The 20592-nt window shown below is 45.6% G+C and overlaps 1 protein-coding gene and 1 pseudogene across 1 annotated transcript; both read right to left on the bottom strand.

Annotated features, from left to right (window-relative positions):
• Positions 1–2235: 2235 nt before the first annotated feature.
• On the bottom strand, positions 2236–5692 carry LOC139359165 (uncharacterized; annotated as a pseudogene).
• A 149-nt stretch (positions 5693–5841) lies between these two features.
• On the bottom strand, positions 5842–19339 carry LOC139359164 (zinc finger protein 669-like). Its single transcript, XM_071081588.1, has 3 exons — positions 19204–19339; positions 14975–15101; positions 5842–14292 (listed from the first exon to the last, which is right to left on the bottom strand). The coding sequence occupies exons 2-3, from the start codon at positions 15052–15054 to the stop codon at positions 13440–13442; spliced, it is 933 nt and encodes a 310-aa protein (XP_070937689.1). The 5' UTR covers positions 15055–15101; positions 19204–19339; the 3' UTR covers positions 5842–13439.
• Between the last annotated feature and the right edge of the window lie 1253 nt (positions 19340–20592).

The following is a 20592-nucleotide window of genomic DNA, read 5'->3' as shown; positions in this document are numbered from 1 at the left end:
AGAACATTGTGGATCGCAATTCACAGTAGTGATTGCGATCAGGGCCACACGTGGCTAAATGTATTTACAGGAGGACGCCACAGCCGATCTGGCTGGACTGAGAGCATTTCCCACTGTACATTCTTACAACACCATTTTATTTGCGCTTTATTAAACTTTTATGGCTTTCTTCTGCTCATCTACTTGATGGGAGTGTTTCTTGTTCTTATGACTGCAGTGATACTTCAGGCTACAACTATCAATGTGTAAAATTAGTTTGGAAGGCACCTTATCATTAAACATTTCACAAGCAAGCAGTCAGAGGCACCTAACTCGGAGGCCTGTTTTCTTCTCTGAGCCAAACCTACCTTGGACTCAAAGAAAACGGCACATGGAGAGGGGCTGGATCTCCAGCGCCCATTCCTAGGGGGCCTCCTGGGGAGCAGATATGGAGGGAGAAGCCCTGGGCTATGCCACTGCCGTACTAAAGAAAAATCTATTTGGGTAAATGTAAGCGCCAGACATAAGAGATTAAGCAAACCATGAAAAGAAACCACTATCCACAGCTTCTCCAAAACAGAACTAAACTCCCTTTAGTTTGAATTGGAAAAGCAGAAGTGATGATCAGGATACAAAAAAAAATGACAAAGTATCTGAACACAGGAGAATAATCAAGGGCCACTGTCTCTTCCTGTGTCAGTGGGAGCCTCGCATGTAAGCTGGATTTACAAGGTTACTACTTTGGACTGAAAGTTATCCCCAACCCTAGTTTGTAAGCAAGTGGAGCAGAACGCTTCAATTATTTCAAGGTTTAGCGGTAAAGCTCTGCAACTCTCACAACCATTTTAATTGGTGTGAATTTTAAAGTGACTCAATCTGTTGGCTGGAGTATCTAACGGCTTAACCACGGGGTCATGGTGGAAAATTATTCCAATTGCTTTTGTTTTCTCTACTGAAGATGCATTTGAATGTTCTTGCAGTTTGCAGTTGGGGCTGGTTCTGATGTTTGGTCCTGAGGAGGCCCAAGTACCCGTAGAGGAAGAATCTGAAACCTCAAGACACTCGAGTGCTGTCTGGGGAGATGGAGACCCCAACCCGAGGGACACTGACGGACTCAGCACCGGCGCAGGGCCGCCAATGCAACAGGCCACGTATTTGCCGCTTACAAAACAACATAAGCAACCCTCCCAGGTGTGCACACACGCTCTGTACACATCTGTCCCTGCCAATGCCAGCACACATTCTGTACGCACTCACATCTGTCCCTGCCAATGCCAGCACATATATCCAAGGTGTGCACACACGCTCTGTACACGTGCACATCCCTCCCTGCCAATATGAGCACACACCCTCAGGGGTGCACACACGCTCTGCACATACTCACGTCTGTCCCTGCAGCCTGAGTCAAACAGTCACAGAGAGGCAGAGGAGGAGGAGGAAGGTCGTGATGGGCACTGAGGTCCTGGGAAGGTTCCCCTCCCTACTTCGGGAGAGACCCCTCATGTGATCCTGCCGTCACTCACCCTTCCGCCTCCATCCTCCATCCTCCCACAGGGATCAGGAGGATGCCCACTGCACAGAGCTGTGATGAGCATGAACAGAAGATGGCAGGAGCTCATGCCAAGGTGCTGAGCACGGGGCCTACGGAGTGCTTCTTTCTGCTGTGGCTGACATCATCAAACAAGAGACTGACACAGCTTCCGCAGAGAATGTCACTCGCTGAGAAACTGAAACGTGTGACCTAGGAGCCTGTGAAGGTCTAAGAACAAACCAACAAGCCAAACGGTTTTGTTTGTTTTTCAAACACCATAGCCTGTTTTTTTTTTCATGGTCTACCTTGGGTATCATTTAGTTTAATTTCAAAGTAAGTCCAATAAATACACAAAATCACAGGACTGAGCATGGAGCATTGTTTCACTTCATGTCCTCCAGCCTTTAGGACACATTAAGGAAAGACATGATTCCAGGATTCCCATTAGAAAGGCTGCCCTGAGGCTCCTGCTGGGGCAGCCAAATTGCAGCAGTTAATGCTGCCCCCAAGCTGCTTGGATGAAGCAGAAGATTCCGGAGGTCTCTTCTCTTCTGCCCCTCACCCAGGAGAGAAGGTGAGGGGAGAAATGTGAGAGAAGACAGGAAGAAGGAGAGGGGAGGGGGGTAGAGAGGAGGGGAGAAGGAGGGAGAGGGGAGGGGGAGGGAGGGAAAGGGGAGGGGGGAGGGAGGGAAAGGGGAGGGGGGGAGGGGGGAGGGAGGGGGGAGGGAGGGAGGAGGGGCATGTTCCATCCACCAAGGCAGCTGCACTGCAGAGAGAATGGAGGGTGTGTTGTCTCTCAGGACAGCAAGTTCAAGCTGTTTATAATTGTTAGCATAAGCAGTGACCAGCTGAGGACAGGGCTGCAATTGGAGATGACAACATTTAATTTTCATAGTTGATATTGGGGACCTGCACCTAAAGCATCGTGCCTTGCCCTTTCCCCAGATGGGCCAATGCCTCTCTATACTTGACTCTATTTGACTAAATAGCTGATATTGACTAGGAATTATGACGTGTAGGATACCCCTTACCATAGTAACGTCAAACTCACGTTCTAAATGCAATTTGCTCAGGGACTGGCTTCTAACTCTGGGTAGAAATGTTAAGCTCAGTACAGTTCAATTCAGTAAGCATTTATCAAGAAACTCCTAGACCAAGAGCTGTGTTAGACACTGGGTATGGGGTGATGGGGATACGAAGATGTGGAATTAGAACTCGAGAAGCTCAAATGCTCTCATTTAATTCCCTAATGCAATTACCTAGCTTCAACCTGATGGCTGTAATGTCTAAATTCGCTTTCTCTTTATTCCAGTTCTACATAACAAAGCATAAATAATCACAGAGCAATAATTCTGTGTTGGCCTATTCAGTGGACAGAGAAGAGCATTCTGACTGGCGTGAGACACTGTCTCCATTCCCAGGAAGCCCGTGAGGTGGCTGCACGGAGCACACGCGTGAAGATTCAGGAGCACGAGCATCAGGTGATGGGAGGGGCACGGAGGCAGCACCACAAAGATGCCTGCCGAGGGGCCGCTGCAGCCGGGCTGGCCGGGAAGGTCACGGGAGCGGGCACAGGCATCTCCCTCCAGCCGCACTTGGTTTTCAAGAGGACACATGCAGGGAAGGGGATGACACCGAAATGCTGTGGCGCTGAGGGGAGGAGAGGAGGGACACAGGGCCAAGGGCTGGCCACCACCCCTTGCGTCCCTGCCCCTATGAATGCTGCCAAAATCAGCCCCAACGGGGAAAAATGAGGTGGGTGAAAGAGGTGGACAGACTTGGCTTCCATGGAATTCACAGATTCCAGTCATTAAAAATCCCTTCTGAGTTTTCATCTGGAAAACTTTGCAAATGTATTTAGCGACAAGAAGCAGAAGATGAAGCCAACACAGTTGGGCTCAAACCGCCACCCTTCTCCTTCTCTCTGCATCCAGGACCCGCCCTGAGCCCGTGAGTGGGAGGACCCGGAGCTGCCCAGCCCAAGGGAGTGGCCCCTGACCAGAGGAGGGAGCCGCACAGCGGGGCCCCCAGCACGTGGATGGCAGGATCTGTGCTATCTCAGTCCCAGGGCCCCAAGCAGAGAAGGCCTGGGGCTCCCAGCTGAAGTTTTGCTGTCTCCTCTGTCACCAAAGTCGAGAAGGACTGAGTGAGACCAACGTCTGCTGGCTCCTCGGTGGCTGCCGATGTGGCCCTCAGGCTGCGGGTGAAACCGTCTAGGGAAGCCGAGACAGTGGCTAGAATCACAGCCACGAGTGTTCCAGGGGCCCTAAAACACAAGCGCAGCCTGAGGAAGGCAGCGCCCGCTCAGATCCCCATCCAGGCTTGTGTGCCACACTCGAGAGGCACAAGGCACCAGAACATGGCACTTTAAGTGACTTTGTGGGGTGTAGGAACACAAAATGGGGCCTCGAGTGGCTCAGAAGTCACTCCCACCAGCCCACGGGGACCTGGGCGGCCCCTCTGGATGTGGCTGGCATCTCTCCAGGGCGGGCTCCAAAGTCCTATGGAGGAAGTGAGTGTCCGTCTTGCTCTGAGGAAGGATCCTGACAAGTATCCTGAACATGCAGGCACACAGCTGGCTGACTCATCTGAAGGGACCTGTTGAGCCACTAGCCAGGGAAGGCTGGAGAGAACTCGACTAACACACGATCCCTGCCCAGGAGCCCACCTGGGCCGCCCACGAGAAAACTACGGAAGCTGTGAAGACAGAGGTGTGCACGGGGCTGGGAGATTCCTGGGAGAAGCCGCACTGGGGACCAGGAGGGATGGAGGGCTGGGCCCCACAAGCAAACGAGGGAGGCGCTCAGTGCCATGAAGACCCCGCTGCACCCACAGCTGCAGGCCTGGCTGGCAGCACGACCGTGGCTTCAGGCGCGGGCCCAGGAGCACGTGTGTTTGGCAGGAGCTGCCCTCCTGGAGCCGCACTACGGGTACCGTCATTTTAGAGGCAGGTACCTGATATCAACGATGACAATCAACCATGCCACCCTGAATTACAGCCATGTCCTCAGCGGGTCGCTATTTACGCTGACAATTACAAAGAGTTTGAACTCGCTGTCCCAAGAGGCAACAAGCCCTTCATTATTACGGCCGCAAGCCTCTGTGCGGCCCTCCTCCCCCTCCGCTTGCCATCGGGGCAACCTGAAGTCCCATGACAGTGACTCAGAGCCAGCCCAGTAGCTTCGGTGCAGGAAAAATCACAAAAACTCAAACACATCCTAAACATGGGCAGTTGGTAGGAGCTGATTCCTAAATTAAACCTGTTCGGAGGCTTTCTGGGCTAGCACAGCTCTGATAACAGGCTTGCGCTTTTTGCTCCCCCTGAAGGGTGACGAGGAGGCCAGGCTCTGCCATTCTGCAGGCTCCGATACGTGGAGTCTGCCCTGTGGCCTCGGTGGCCTGTGCCAGACAGTGTGACCGTCGCCCGCAGTGAACACTCGGCACAGCAGAGCAGGCTTGGGGAAGAACAGAAAGTGACCTCTAAGCCTGCAGAAGACGCTAAGCCACGCACGGCCTCACGCGCACTGCGTGTCAATCACGGCCGAAGCAGGAACGAGCTCTTAATAGTTCCAGTAAATGCAAAGGTCGCCCTGGAAAACAGTGTGAACCTTTCTGACAACTCACAGGTAGGTAGCTACTGCCTGAGACACGAAGGTAAAGAATTCACCTGAAACTGCATATTATAAAACTTATTTTTAAATGATGGCGCTTAATTTGAAAGACTCCCAAAGAATACTGCATTAGAAAGTGACAGAGTGAAACCGTGAAGCTGACCACAGGAGTCCCTGGAAATTTCACCAAATGTTGCGTCAAAACTGGGAAATAGAAGAACCGCACCTGATGAAACATTCGATTAATCACTCGAGTCCTCCCCACATACGAAGCTATGTTAAAAAGTGTTCCAAAGGTGGAGAGGATATTTCTTCCGATTTCGCAGGGGATGTACACCACCCCTGGTTCCTAACATCCAGGGGGCGAGACGATGATATTAGTCTCAATATTGCAGGAGGTGTACACTCCCTAGTGACATTGTTCCTAATATCCAGGGAAGTAGAGGAAGATATCACTCCCAATAGAGCAGGGAGTGTACACCCTTTCTGTGACATTGCTCCTAATAGCCAGTGGGGGAGAGGAAGATATTACTCCCAGTATTGCAGGGGATGTACACCCCCTTGTGATATTGTTCCCTATATCCTGGAAGGGAGACGATGATACTCGTGGCAATATCGCAGGGGGTGTACATATCCACTGTGATATTGTTCCGAATATCCAGAGGGAGAGAAAATGATGTGACTCCCAATATCACAGGGTGTGTACATCCTCCTGTGATATTGTTTTTTTTTTTTTTTTTTTTTTTCTGGAGACGGAGTCTCGCTCTGTCGCCCAGGCTGGAGTGCAGTGGCCGGATCTCGGCTCACTGCAAGCTCTGTCTCCCGGGTTCACGCCATTCTCCTGCCTCAGCCTTCCCGAGTAGCTGGGACTACAGGCGCCCGCCACCTCGCCCGGCTAGTTTTTTGTATTTTTTAGTAGAGACGGGGTTTCACTGTGTTAGCCAGGATGGTCTCGATCTCCTGACCTCGTGATCCGCCCGTCTCGGCCTCCCAAAGTGCAGGGATTACAGGCTTGAGCCACAGCGCCCGGCCGATATTGTTTCTTATATTCAGGGAGAGAGGATGATATTACTCCCAATATCGCAGTGGTTATACACACCTCCTGCGATATTGTTCCTAATATCCCGAAAGGGAGAGCAACATATTTCTCTCAATATGGCAGGGGGTGTACACTTCCTTTGTAATATTGTTCTTAATATCCATGATGGGAGAGGATGATATGACTCCCAATATCGCAAGAAGTGTACAGTAGCCTGTGATACAGTTCCTAACATCTAGGTGGGGAGAGGATGATATTACTGCTCATATCGCATGTGTTGTAAAACTCCTTTGATATTTTGCCTACAATCCTGAGGGGAGAGGGTTATATTGCTCCCAATATCAAAGAAGGCGTACACCCCCCCTGTGACACTACACCCAATATCCACATTGGAAGACGAAGACATTATGCTCAATATCACAGGGGATGAACGCCCACCCTGGGATATTGTTCCTTATATTGAGAGGGGGAGAAGATGCTATTGCTCCCAATAACGCAGGGGCTGTGGCGGTACACCCCTCCTGTGATATTGTTCTTAATATCCTAGGGAAGCGAGGATGATACTACACCCAATATCACAGGGGGTGTACACCCACCCAGTGATATTGTTCTTAATGTACTCCCCCTCCCACCACCAGGGATATCGGTCCTAATATCCAGGGGAAGAGAGGATAACATTATGCCCTATATCACAGGGGAGTGTACACACCCTTTGTGATGTTGTTCCTAGTATCCAAAGGTAGAGACGATGATATTACTGGCCATATCGCAGGGGGTGTACACCCTTCTGTGATACTGTTTTTGACATTCAGTAGGGGAGAGGACAACATTAATCCTAATATCACAGAAGGTGTACAGACCCCTGTGATGTAGACCCTAATGTACAGGGGAAAGAGAAGACTATTGCTCTCAATATCACAGGGGCTGTAACCACCCTGCCCCCTGTATATTGTTCCTAATATGCACAGGGGTGGAGGCTCATAGTACTCCCAATATACGAGAAGGTGCACACACACCTGTGATAGAGTTCCTAATATCCAGCGGGAAAGAGGCTGATTTTACTTTCGATATTGCAGTGGGTGTACACAGCCCCCAACCCTAGGATATCGTTCCTAATATCCAGGCGGGAAGAAGATGACATGGCTGACAAGATCGAAGTGGGTGGACACTTCTTCAATGATATGGTTCCTCTTATTCAGGGGGTGAGTGGATGATACTACTCCCAATAAAGTAGGAACCATACAGCCACCTTGGGATTTTGTCCTTAATAACCACAGGGGAGAGGTGATATTACTACCAGTATTGCAAGGGGTGTACACCCCTCCTGTGATACTGTTTCTTATATCCAGGAAAGGAGAAGATGGTGTTAGTACCAATATTGAAGGGATGGACAGCCCCCATGGGATATTGTTCTAAAGATACAGGTTGAAAGAAAATGAGATTCAATCCAATATAACAAGGGGTGTACACCTCGCCTGTGATATGAATCCTAAAACCTAAAAGAAGAGAGAATGACATTGCTTCCAAAAACACACAGGGTGTACACCCACCCTGTGATATTGTTCCTGTCATCTAAAGGAAGAGATGATGATACTACTCCCACTACCGCCAACCAACTACCACTTCTTTAAGCATCTTGACAACTTTTTGCAGGGAAAACAAGTACACAACCAGCAGGATGCAGAAAATGCTTTTCAAGAGTTCATCCAACCCTGAAAGCACAGAATAAACAAGTTTATTTCTCATTGGCAAAAATGTATTCGTTGTAATGGTTTCTTTTCTTTTTCTTTCTTTTTCTTTTTTTTTTTTTTTTTTTTTTTTTTTTTTTTTTTGACAGAGTCTCACTCTGTCACCCAGGCCAGAGTGCAAAGGTGCAATCTGGGCTCACCGCAACCTCTGCCTCCCGGGTTCAAGAGATTCTCCTGCCTCAGCCTCTTGAGTAGCTGGGATTACAGGCACATGCCACCACTCCCGGCTACTTTTTATCTTTTTAGTAGAGACGGGATTTCACCATGTTGGTCAGGCTGGTCTCAAACTCCTGACCTCCTGATCCGCCTGCCTCAGCCTCCCAAAGTGCTGGGATTACAGGCGTGAGCCACTGTGCCCAGCCCATTGTAATGGGTTCTATTTTGATTAATAAAGATGTGTTGCAGCCTAGTTATACAAATTTAAAATTCATGGTCCAAAACCACAATTACTTTTGCACTAACCTAATACTTTAAGAATTAAAAGAAGCCTTTATATTAGAGAGCCCATGGATGATAAAATCATAAAGAATATTACAATCTCCATAACCCACAAACTTGGTAACTTAGACCAACTGCATGAATTAAAAGACACAATCTATTAATACTAAAACACAGGAGAAATAGGTAATCTATATATATTGATATCTATTAATAAAATAGAATCAATACCTAATAACCTTACAGAAAACTTATATATTCCATAAATCTGACATTCTGTCATGTTATTCTAACTGGTGGGATTCAGGGATTTCCATTTTGATAAGAACATAGGTGGGTCTCAAACACTTAATTTTAGTGCTCATTTGTCAGAAAAGCCATGTCCACTATAGGATACTGCGGAGCGATGCGTTATGGAGAATTTAGGCAAGATAATATGATATTCAGAGTTAAAGGAAGACAACCTGATTTATATACAGTAATTCCTCATAATATCATAGGGGATACCATATTTAAACTTTGGGGTATCCCCAGGTGTAATTCTTATTTGAGCCACCTGTGAATTTCAGACACGGAGGCTTCCCAACTTTGGTGGCTTTCAATAAATGTGGAAGTTAACTCACAACCTATTTTGTGGAGGCATAAAATTCAATGAGCACTCATTTAACCTTTTATTTTAAATATTATTTTTATAAACTTGCATTTCCAATTAGTTGAAATTTTAAACCTGTTTCAGTTCTTATCCACTCTTTTTTTTTTTCCCCTGAGATGGAGTCTTGCCTTGTCACCTAGGCTGGAGTGCAGTGGCATTGTCTTGACTCACTGTAACCTCCACCTCCCAGGTTCAAGCGATTCTCCTGCCTCAGCCTCCCGAATAGCTGGGATTACAGGTGCCTGCCATCACGCCCAGCTAATTTTTGTATTTTTAGTAGAGATGGGGCTTCCCCATGTTAGTCAGGCTGGTCTTGAACCCCTGACCTTGTGATCTGCCCACCTAGGCCTCCCAAAGTGCTTGGATTACAGGCCTGAGCCACCGCACCCAGCCTCTTCACTCTTTTTAGGTGGAGGGGAGTAAGGGTTTCTTGGAATTAGGAGGAACTCCCATGTACCCAACCCATTTGGGTAAATTTCTTCCTTCAGAGTTTTTCAAATCAGCATCACCATTGTTAAAGGCCTCCCACATGGTAATAATTGTGCTACAGGGTTTTATAAACATGAAGTCTATGTTTGGCTGAATGAACCTCCTTGCTGTGCACAAGGGGGCCATAGGTGTTTTCACCAATTATGAAGCGGGTTCACTGTGCAATGGCTACCAACTTTTCTGAGTACAATGAGGCCAAATACATTCATAGATAAATTCCATGAAGTGAATTTATTACTTACAAATAGCAAACAAAAGACAACAGAATTCTAGGATTCAATATGAACCATTACCACAAGATCAGGAAGGCTACCCAGAGCAGATGGATGGAGTTTTGACTATAAATGCTTCACTTGCACTACAACTGAGGGACCCCAGAAAGCAGCCCACATTGAGTTTTCTCCCAGGATGTGGTTTGCTGGACACAAGCGTTAAAGGCCATTCTGTTTCGAGCAGGGACTATAACAGAGCCTGGGCTGTTCTGACCAATGTCACTTGATTATCAGAATATTGCCTTCCCAGCATATCGTACAGTTATCTTGAGAACTACCAGTAAGAAAGGGAGGAAAATGGCCCTGCACCCTTAAAACTGAAGGATCAGGATATTTGCTGTGACAGAGGCACAGACAGTAGCGACAGAGTGTTCTTGTGAGCCATCTACTAGTTCTCTTAACCGGAGCGTGGCACCAGACCGCTTTTCTATTTCCTTTCAATGGAAACTATTTCAGAATATTTTGAATTTCTACATCTATAGAGTTGTGGCACATGATCACTGGCAGTGTAGACTCTCTGCATGGTTAAAGGAAAGAGTTCAGAAGCCCATCAACCCACATTGGAGGAGACCACCTAATCCTCCAAAGAGTGCCACTCCATCTTCCTGGGGTTAGCTCCACATGCAGTAAGGCCACTATAACTAAGGCCGTCAAGACTTGCAGTCCGAAGATGAGACTTTTGACATGCTGATAAGCAGCAGTGATAAGAAAAGCCCACACACTGGTCAGGAATTTTTCAATAAAAGCAGCTGAGATGCTTCTTCATATGCTTCAGTAGGGGCTAATATCAAACTATTTCTTCCCATTTTCTTTACTCAGCAGTGCCTGAACCATGAGGCACCATAGATGTACACCTCATCAGGAGGGTGTATGGTACAGCAGCAAGGGGAGCAGCAGCACAAGAAACAAACAAGGCCACTACTTCTGCTTACATAATAACTATTGTCTTGGAGTGTAAAATAATTAATAATGTTCACATGGCTGCCCTAAGCACACAGAGATGGTGACCAGAGCAGATGCAGGGACTGCAGAGATACAGCCTGATTCTTGCTAATTAGGACTTAAGTGTTGGCTTATGTGCTGTGCTTTTGTGCATTCATAAGCCAGGGCCTCAAAACTGCCTGCTAAGCTCAGGCCAAAGGTCATGCTGGGGTGCAGTTAAACTTTGATGTCTAGGAGATGAGAGCATTTTAGTGTGGAAGAAGATAACAACACCTGAAGACCACAAAACACTGTGCAAACCAAAGGGAACGCCCATCATCAGCTCACGGTTCTGACCCAGGTGACTGCTGATGTGTTACGGAACAGTCAGCCCATAGCAGGTAGGTCAAGTTGAGCTGGTGTCCTGCATTGAGGACTGATCCATTCCATTCGTGTTGCTAATTGTTTCAATAGCGTCTCATGCACCCCACTGGTGAGGAAGGAATTAGTACCCTATGTTTACTGGCACCGTTAAACACATAACATCTATTACTAAACAGATAAGCCAGACCTCAGTTACTAATTACATACAGGAGGATGGTGTAAGCTCCCACAGGCCCAAACAGGGATTAACTTGAGCGCAGAGAGTGGTATAACATTAAAAAAGTGAGGATATTCCTTTTTTTTTTTTTTTTTTTTTTTTTTGACACAGAATCTCACTCTGTCACCCTTGCTAGAGTGCAGTGGTGTGATCTCAGCACACTGCAAGCTCCATCTCCCGGGTAAACTGTATGTACTTAGGAATTAATACCAACTCACTATTAGCAAAAAATAAATGTCTTTACATCAAAAGTAGTTTTTCATTTAATAAAAATAGGTGGGATGTGTATAATGGACAAGGGATAATCAAAATTTGCCAAATGAGGCTAGTAAGACAATCCCAAGAATTCACAATCATTATTCACTGGTCCATTAATCACAGGACAATACATACAAATGAAACTTACCTGACCGGGCGCAGTGGCTCATGCCTGTAATCCCAGCACTTTGGGAGGCCGAGGCGGGCAAATCATGAGGTCTGGAGTTCAAGACCAGCCTAGCCAACATGGTGAAACCCTGTCTCTACTAAAAATACAAAGAATTAGCTGGATGTAGTGGCGTTCACCTGTAGTCCCAGCTACTCGGAAGGCTGAGGCAAGAGAATCGCTTAAACCCAGGGGGCGGAGGTTGCAGTGAGCCGAGATCGGACCACTGCACTCTAGCCTGGGCAACAGAGTGAGACTCCATCTCAAAAAGAAATAATAATAGAATAAAAAAATTAAACTTACCTACGTATTAGAAAAACATCCAAATTCAACCATGAATCCAGCACATTATCAAATGAATAGACAAAAATTCTACCAACAGACTTAAGAAAATATCATTATCTATGAAATTCAGGTACTACTGCTTAAAGAACATTTACAGAACTCTCACCTCAAGGTTTCCCTGCAAAACAAGGTGAAATGCATACTCAAGACTCTTTAAGAATGGGCCACTGATAAAAACAATATACTTGTAACTTGTGTAACATTTCATAGATTTTTTTCAAGCACTGCGCGATAATTAATTTGCATCAGGCTTTCCAAATTAGAAAAGCTTCACTTATAGAACTTCTTTCCAGTGGGAGTTTTCACACGGCTTTTCAAGTAAATGTTAAAACTGAAAATATTCTTGCAGTTTCTAAACTGTTAGAGTTTTAATCCTGTGTACGTTCTTTTATTTACAAGGTCCAGCCAGCTACAGCGTGCATTTTCATATGTCCTTGAGTGGATATGAGAGAAATGAAACACTCAAACATTCTGGACATTCATAGGGTTTTTCTCAGGAATGAGCTGATGTCTCCAAATGGAACTAATACAACCGAAGGCCTTACCATAAATTTAAATTCAAAAGCCTTTTCTCCACTCTGAGCCCTCCCAAATCTTCAGGAAAATCTGAAGGCTTGACCACATTTCCTACATTCTTAAGGTTTCTCTGCAGTGTGAGCTCTTTCATGTTTATGAGGGAATGGGAAAGAGTAAATGTTTTACCACATTTCTTACATTCAAGGGGCTTTATTTATTTATTTATTTTTGAGATGGAGTCTCACTCTGTCGCCAGGCTGGAGTGCAGTGGCACAATCTCGGCTCCCTGCAACCTCTGCCTCCTGGGTTCAAGTGATTCTCCTGCCTCAGCCTCCTGAGTAGCTGGAATTACAAGCATATGCTACCACACCCAGCTATTTTTGTATTTTTAGTAGAGACGAGGTTTCACCATGTTGGCCAGGATGGTCTCGATCTCCTGACCTCGTGATCCACATGCACAGGGCTTCCCCCCAACCCCCCGTAGCCTTTTATGTCCTTGAAAAAGAACTAAGACAACTGAAATGTGCCGCCATGCCCAGCTAATTATTTTGTTTTTGTTTTGAGACAGAGTCTGCCTCTGTCGCCCAAGCTGGAGCGCAGTGGTGCGATCTCGGCTCACTGCAAGCTCCGCCTCCCGGGTTCACGCCATTCTCCTGCCTCAGCCTCCCGAGTAGCTGGCGTGAGCCACCGGGCCCGGCATTATTTTATTTTTTGTAGAGACAGGGTTTCACCACGATGCCCAGGTTGTTTCACATTGTTTTAATCCAGGCTGGTTATAAACTCCTGGGCTCAAGCAATACACACACCTTGGCCTCCCAAAGTGCTGGGATTATAGGCTGAGTCACTACACCCAACCTCTACATCATGACTTCTTTAGTGGCGCATAAGGTAACTGGAACGAGTGTAGGCTTTACCGCATCTCTTACATTCATAGGGTTTTTCTCCAGTATGAATTCTTTCGTGGAGGTGAAGGGAACTGAGGCGACTGAAGGCTTGGTCACATTGTTTACATTCATAGGGTTTCTCTCCAGTATGAGTACTTCTATGGTTACAAAGGGAACTCAAACGACTAAAGGCTTTGCCACATTGTTTACATTCATAGGGTCTCTCTCCAGTATAAATGCTTCCATGGTCATGAAGGGAAGTGGAACAGCTGAAGGCTTTATCACATTTGGTACATCTCTCTCCAGTGTGAGTTCTTTCATGCATCTTAAAAGAACAAGAAAATCTGAGTGTTTTCCCACATTCCTTACATTCGTAGGGTTTCTCTCCAGTGTGAGTTCGTCCATGTATTAGACAAGAACCGGAAACAGTGAACGCTTTACCACATTGTTTACATTTATAGGGTTTTTCTCCTGTGTGAGTTCTCTGATGTCTTTCAACTGAATTGAGAAAATGAAAAGCTTTCCCACATATCGTACACTTATAAGCTGGATTTCCACTGTGCATTATCCTGTGTCTTCTAACACCTGGAACAGAAACGAAGCATTTCCCACACTGTTCACATTTATATTGCTGCTCTCCATATGGTTTGTATCCTGAGTGGGCTAGGATGTGCCTATTAAGGAGGGAATGATGTACAAAGACTTTTCCACAAATACTGCATTCACATTGTTTTAATCCAGTAGAAATGTTCTCATTCAGATCAAGATTTGGAATGTGGCTGACAACTTGTCCATACTGACTACCTTCTTTGCTTTCACGCAGTCTCTGTACCATATGATTTCTGTAAAAAAAATGACAAGCACATTATTATTGGTTGGTTTAATAACTTTCTACTCATTCATAGGTCTTCGACTTACACTGCTACCAATACTAGGGAAAATGCATTTTTGTTTTGTTTTGTTTTTGTTTTTGTGCCATGACTGAATTATTTGAAAGTAAATGGGCTACTACTGAAAACACAGCTACCACCTGCATGGCTATGACCAAAATAGTAACATTCATATACACAATTTTGTAGTACTATTTTCAAGTAAACTGTTTTCCAAACACTGACTGCTACACTGATGTACGTTACATTTTGGTTGAAATTTCTCTAAAAGGAAATGAATTTCAAGTGACTCTTATTTGCTTTGATTGCTTGTTTTTAAATTCATGACATGCTAAGATTCCTTCAGAGGACTTTATTTCCTCTTCTCGGTGCAAATTATCTTGTATCTTTCCCAAGTTTTTTGAAGTGATCTTCAATATTCTGGTCTTTCTGTTTTTTCCTAAAATGCAGATGCACAAAATTATCATGAATTATTTCAAACTATAGAAACATTACTAGATTTCATGTTCATTGTACACAGTGCCCATGCCTGATTTATTCACCAAATCATTCCCTTGCCCCATTCCAAATCACAAATAGCACTGATGATAGGGAAATACTTCTGTAATTAAGTGAAATGTGTTGTCATTCTTACCTACAGAAGCCAGGTTCCTGCAGGTTTCCTGCATCACTTCTCTGGAGAGATTCTTCTGAGAAGAATCTAGCAAAGCCCATTCCTGCTGGGTAAAGTTCACAGCCACATCCTCAAAAGCCACGGAGTCCTAAAACATTCCACACATGTGGATAGAAGGATGAGTGAGACTGAGAGCACTGGGAATGTATACTCAATTCATAAGCTGTTTACATGATTCTAAAATTTCCAAGCATTTATTTTATGACTTGATTGTCACAACTCTTACTCTGCTCATGCATACTCCCTCCCACACAGCAGTACTAATGCTAGAATTGAACTATTAAAAAAGGCAACAGCAAAGTAGAAACACCCATCTCATGAGAGAATCCAGGGAGTGAGATTACGATATGCTGCTAGGAGTTACCTTTTAACTTCACTTTGTACATTTCTAGTATCTGTCATACTAAAATCCTACCTGATGTGCATAAGTGAGTTAATATTATCAGTCCTGAGACTACTTATTCTTAAAAATACCTGCTCGCAAAATTCAATCTTTGTTTGTATTAGGAACTTACATTTTGAAAGGGATTCCACCAACCCAAGTAATAAGAATGACTCATTGCATCTAAATGGCTTATGCAGTATATTTTCCAAAACTTCTTCTGCTGAAAGTCTATTATTTTGTGTCACTGCAGTGGTGCTTAGGGAACCAGACACAAAAACACAGTCTGAACACTAAGTGTTCAATGAATTTCCCTGGTAGACAATATTTTACATGTGCTGTCACTTGTTAACTGTGGAAGTGAACCCATTCCACGTGATTACACCAAGAGAGAATAGGCTTATTAAATTTAATTGAGTAGTAAATAAAACCAATAATTGATATTTAACAATACTAATACAACAATTTTTCAAATTTCTATTGCACAATATCAAGGCAGAAAGGAATAAGAGGAAATAGGACACATGCTTTTTAAAATGACATTAATGTCACCACTTCCAGATGCTATTCCTATGAAACCACATAAATTCCCAGATCAGGTGGTTTTAGGCAAGAAAAGCTACTCTTTCATATGTAGTAAAAATGACCAATGTCTAATCATTTTTAGTCATCTAAAAAAAGAGTGATGGCTTGTCTAACATACTTCTAAGATTTTCAAACAAAAATATTCAGGACAGCACAGTGTTAGCAGAGAGATGAGCAAGCAGACCAAAGGAAAAAAAAAGTCTTAATGACCCAGCATCTATATGGAAAGTTGAGGAATGATAGAGTAGGCACTATAGAATAGAAAAAGAAATTACATGCACTTTAAAATATGAGGCAAACCAGGCTGGCATCTACTTGGGAAAATGTATTGCATTCTTCTCTATTCCATGAACAATAATCATCTTATTATATATTCAAATACAAAAGATAAAACCAGAATACTTTCAGAAGTCACAGGAAGATTTTTTTTTAACTAAGGATTAGGCAGAATTTTTTTTATGTAAGAAAAAAGTGATAAAGGAACAGACAAACTCAAACATATTAAAATTTAGGGAATAAAAAGAAAATGGAGTGGGCCAGGCGTCGTAGCTCACGCCTATAATCCCAGCATCTTGGGAGGCTGAGGTAGGGGATCACCTGAGGTCAGAAGGTTGAGACAAGCCTGGCCAACATGGCAAAAATCCCGTCTTTTTGTTGTTTGTTTGTTTGTTTATTTGTTTTTGAGACGGAGTCTCGCATTGTCCCTTGGGCTGGGGTGCAGTGGCAAGATCTTGGCTCACTGCAACCTCCACCTCCCGGGTTCAAGCAATTCTCTTGCCTCAGCCTCCCGAGTAGCTGGGATTACAGGTGCCTGCCACCACGTTCAGCTAATTTTTTTGTATTTTTAGTAGAGACAGGGTTTCACCATGTTGGCCAGGCTGCTCTGGAACTCCTGACCTCATGATCCGACCACCTTGGCCTCCCAAAGGGCTGGGATTACAGGCATAAGCCACCGTGCCAGGCCTAAAACCCTGTGTTTACTAAAAATATGAATATTAGCTGGGTGTGGTGGTGGGTGCCTATAATCCCAGTTACTCAGGAGGCTGACACAGGAGAATCACGAACTCGGGAGGCGGAGGTTGCAGTAAGCAGAGATGGCGCCACTGCACTCCAGCCGGGCTACAGAGCAAGACAGCATCTCCAAAAAACAAAAAACAACACCCAGACACCCAGATAAGAGGATACACATGTGTCCACTGTCATAAATTCTTCACAAAGCTACAAGAGGGGAACTGACATTTTGGTGAATCTTTATAAATCATCAATTTATCTATCACACTTTTATTTCACCAATAGCATTTACAAAGCTAAGTCCTACAATTCCATTTGAAATTACCCTTAAAAAGAACAGAACTTTAAAACTTACTACATTCACTCTGGGGAAGAAATAAACACGAATTTTTAGCAAATGAAATACATCATTTTACCTTGCCTCTTCGGAAATAGTATTTTTATCTTTCAAGCTGTACTGACAAAATGTATCTTACAGTCAGTGAAAACCTGAAACTCAAATAAGCGGACAAGCCTTTTCAAGGTAACAAACTCAGTGAGAGGCAGTGCTGCCTCCAACGCAGACCTTTCTAAGTGTCACGGCAGGCCGTTCTATCCCTTAGGACACCCATCCTGTTCAGTAAAGTACTCAATGACCACCTAGGAGGCACCGGCACTGCTCTTTGTCCTCCTGTGTGCCTTAAGTGCATTTTAATACTCAGATTCTTGCGCATCCTCTCTGGGGTGGGTTTTCCTTGTCCTTTGGGACGGTTTTTCTCTCTTCACAAGTCTGAGACAAGCTAGAGAGCAGAAATCATTTCTGCCTTTTCCTCTCAATATCAGCATCCAATTGGTAAACCATCAATGTGTCTTCGAGGAATAATAACTCGGGCTGGAGGAGTAATTTTAATGACCTAACTTTCATGACATTACATTGTATTGTCCATTAATTTTAATGTCCTAAAATTTTAATGACCCTAAGGGGTCACCATTTTAGATGAAACTATACCAGGAGATTCCTCTAAGGCCAAGAGCATCCAGCTGCTAACCTGAGAGACTCTACCCCCTACCTCAGGCTGTCCTTGGGGATGAGATGACCCGGGGCTGATACTCACTAGACCCGCCAATAGACATGGCCACTGTGGGTATCCTGGGTCATCCCCAGACAGTTCTAAAATGCCAGGACTAGGAAAAGACAGGAGAGTGGCTGAGGACACAACACCCTGTCAAGTTTTCCCGGGGGGACCTCAACCTAAAGACATTTTGGTAATATGTACACTTAGGAAAGATGAAAAGAAGAGAGGCACAAAGATTTTTTTTACAGTAGAGTGTCAGATGATTTATTCTCCGCTTTCCTCTCATGTAAAATGTTTGGAAACAGAAAAATATTTTGGCCAAGGTGCCTCACGCCTGTAATCCCGGTGCTTTAGGAGGCCGAGGAGGGTGATCAATTAAGGTCAGAAGTTCGAAACCAACCTAGCTAACATGGCAAAACCCTGTCTCAACATACAAAAATTAGCTGGACGTGGTGGTGGCGCCTATAAGCCCAGCTACTTGGGAGACTGAGGCAGGAGAATCGCTTGAACCCGGGAGTCAGAGGTTGCAGTGAGCTGAGACTGCATCATTGCACTCCAGCCTGGCGACAGGGTGAGACTCCGTCTCAAAAAAAAAGAAAAAATATATATATATACATATATACATATATATGTATATATATGTATATATAAGTGTGTGTATATATATGTATGGTTTGCTTCCTCATTCACCTTATCAAAGCCTCTCATTTACGCCCCTCCCCTGGACCCCAAACCACAAACCATGACTGCGGTACCCGTTTATGAATCGCGTTTGCTCAAACGCGCCGTTTAACGTTTTAACAAAGCCTCAGGTTAATTTTAGGGGGAGAAAGGTGGGACTGGAAACTCCATGAACCACAGCTTCTCCCACGCTGGAACCCCGCTCACCGAGTCGGGGCTCTCCCGGATCACCCTCCCGTGGTCACCGGACTACCTGGGTGGGGGAGGCGCGGGGTTCCGGAGAGGGCTCCGGCCGGCGGAAGTGGCGCCCGCAGGTACAGACAGGACGCAGGGGTCCCGCTGCCCGCACCGCCCGGCCCTGCACAGAAGGGGACTGAGGCCCGGCTGTGCCGCGGAGACTCGGTCCGCAGGTTCCGCAGCCGATGGCTGGTTCAGCCCTCTTCCCCACCTCGGGAAGCCAGGCGCAGTCCACTCACCGTTCCTCGGCTTCCCGGGTGTCCCAGCGTCAGCTAGGGATGTCCCAATACCCGCAGGTCACAGGGTGGCAGAGGCTGCTGCAGAGCCACCGGGCCTCCCAGAGCCAGGAAGTAGCAGCGGAGACTCACAGGAAGAGCCTACCGTGACGAAGGCCAGACAAAGCGCCCGCCAGCCAGATCCCGGAAGCCGCCCTCTCCTTTCCGGCGGTGCGCCTGATTGACAGGTCCCCACCCCCAGCGCCCCTGATTGTCTGGGGCTTCAGGCCCCGCCCCCTCAGGCCCTGAGTGACAGGAGATTGCGATCTCACGTGAGGCTGGATGAGGCCAGAATGACCGTTTTGGCCTAGCGGTTTGTAGGGGGTGCGTCCTTCCTGCGCTAGGATCTGACAACGCAAGGAGCACATTCGCATTTAACCTTGTATACAAGATTATAGCTATTTTGCGTAATAAGATATAAAATTGCACGCAATATAATGGCAATTCTGTAACTGCCCAGTGGGTTCACCTTGCCCGCTACCTAGACAGAGCCGATTTCTCAAGACCGGGGGAATAGCAATAGAGAAGGAGTAACTCACGCAGAGTCGGCTGTGCGGGAGACCGGAGATTTGATTTTTATTTTATTTTATTTTATTTTATTTTATTTTATTTTATTTTATTTTGTTATTTCTGAAACAGAGTCTTGCTCTGTCGCCCAGGCTGGAGTGCAGCCTCGGAGTTTTATGATTATTCAAATCAGTCTCCCTGAGCATTTGGGGATAAGAGTATTTAGAAAGTTTATTTTGCCAAGGTTGGGGATGCTTGTGCATGACACAGCCTCAGGATGTCCTGATGACAGTTGCCCAAGGTGGTCAGAGCACAGCTTGGTTTTGTTGGAGATAAATGCTCGGTGACGCAAAGTAAAACCAGAACTTAAGCAAAAGTTTTCTCAGCAACGCAGTTTACCTCTGCGGAAGCGTGCTGCTCTCATCAATCACAATCGCAAGAGCACACGGAATAAAGGAAAGCAGGGGTTTTTATTCCTAATGCAATCCCTACCTCTGGCATGGGCTAGGGCCAGACCTCAAGATCTACACTGACCCCGTTGGCTATTTGTGAATATTTTCCCAAATAAGGGAGGGGGAAGGGGGATGTGAGTTACAATGGTGGGACGTGTGGTTTCGAAGGGAGAAATGGGTGCAGAGCAGGTAACCAAGGGAACAGATGTGAGCTATTGATTAGAACTGAGGGGAAGGTTGTTTACAGTAACTAAGGGCAAGGAGGCATGGAGAACAAGAAAGTTGAGTTCGAGAACAAAACACAAGAACGTTAACATGCCAAACCTTGGAAGAGAAACTGACCGTATCTGAAAGTTTTACACATTTTAGGGAGACAGGAGACATCAATCAACAT

The sequence above is a fragment of the Macaca nemestrina genome, chromosome 16 (assembly GCF_043159975.1).
Source record: "Macaca nemestrina isolate mMacNem1 chromosome 16, mMacNem.hap1, whole genome shotgun sequence".
NCBI lineage: Eukaryota > Metazoa > Chordata > Mammalia > Primates > Cercopithecidae > Macaca > Macaca nemestrina.
The sequence above is the reverse complement of the archived record's forward strand: the minus strand, read 5'-3'. Positions and strand labels throughout refer to the sequence as shown.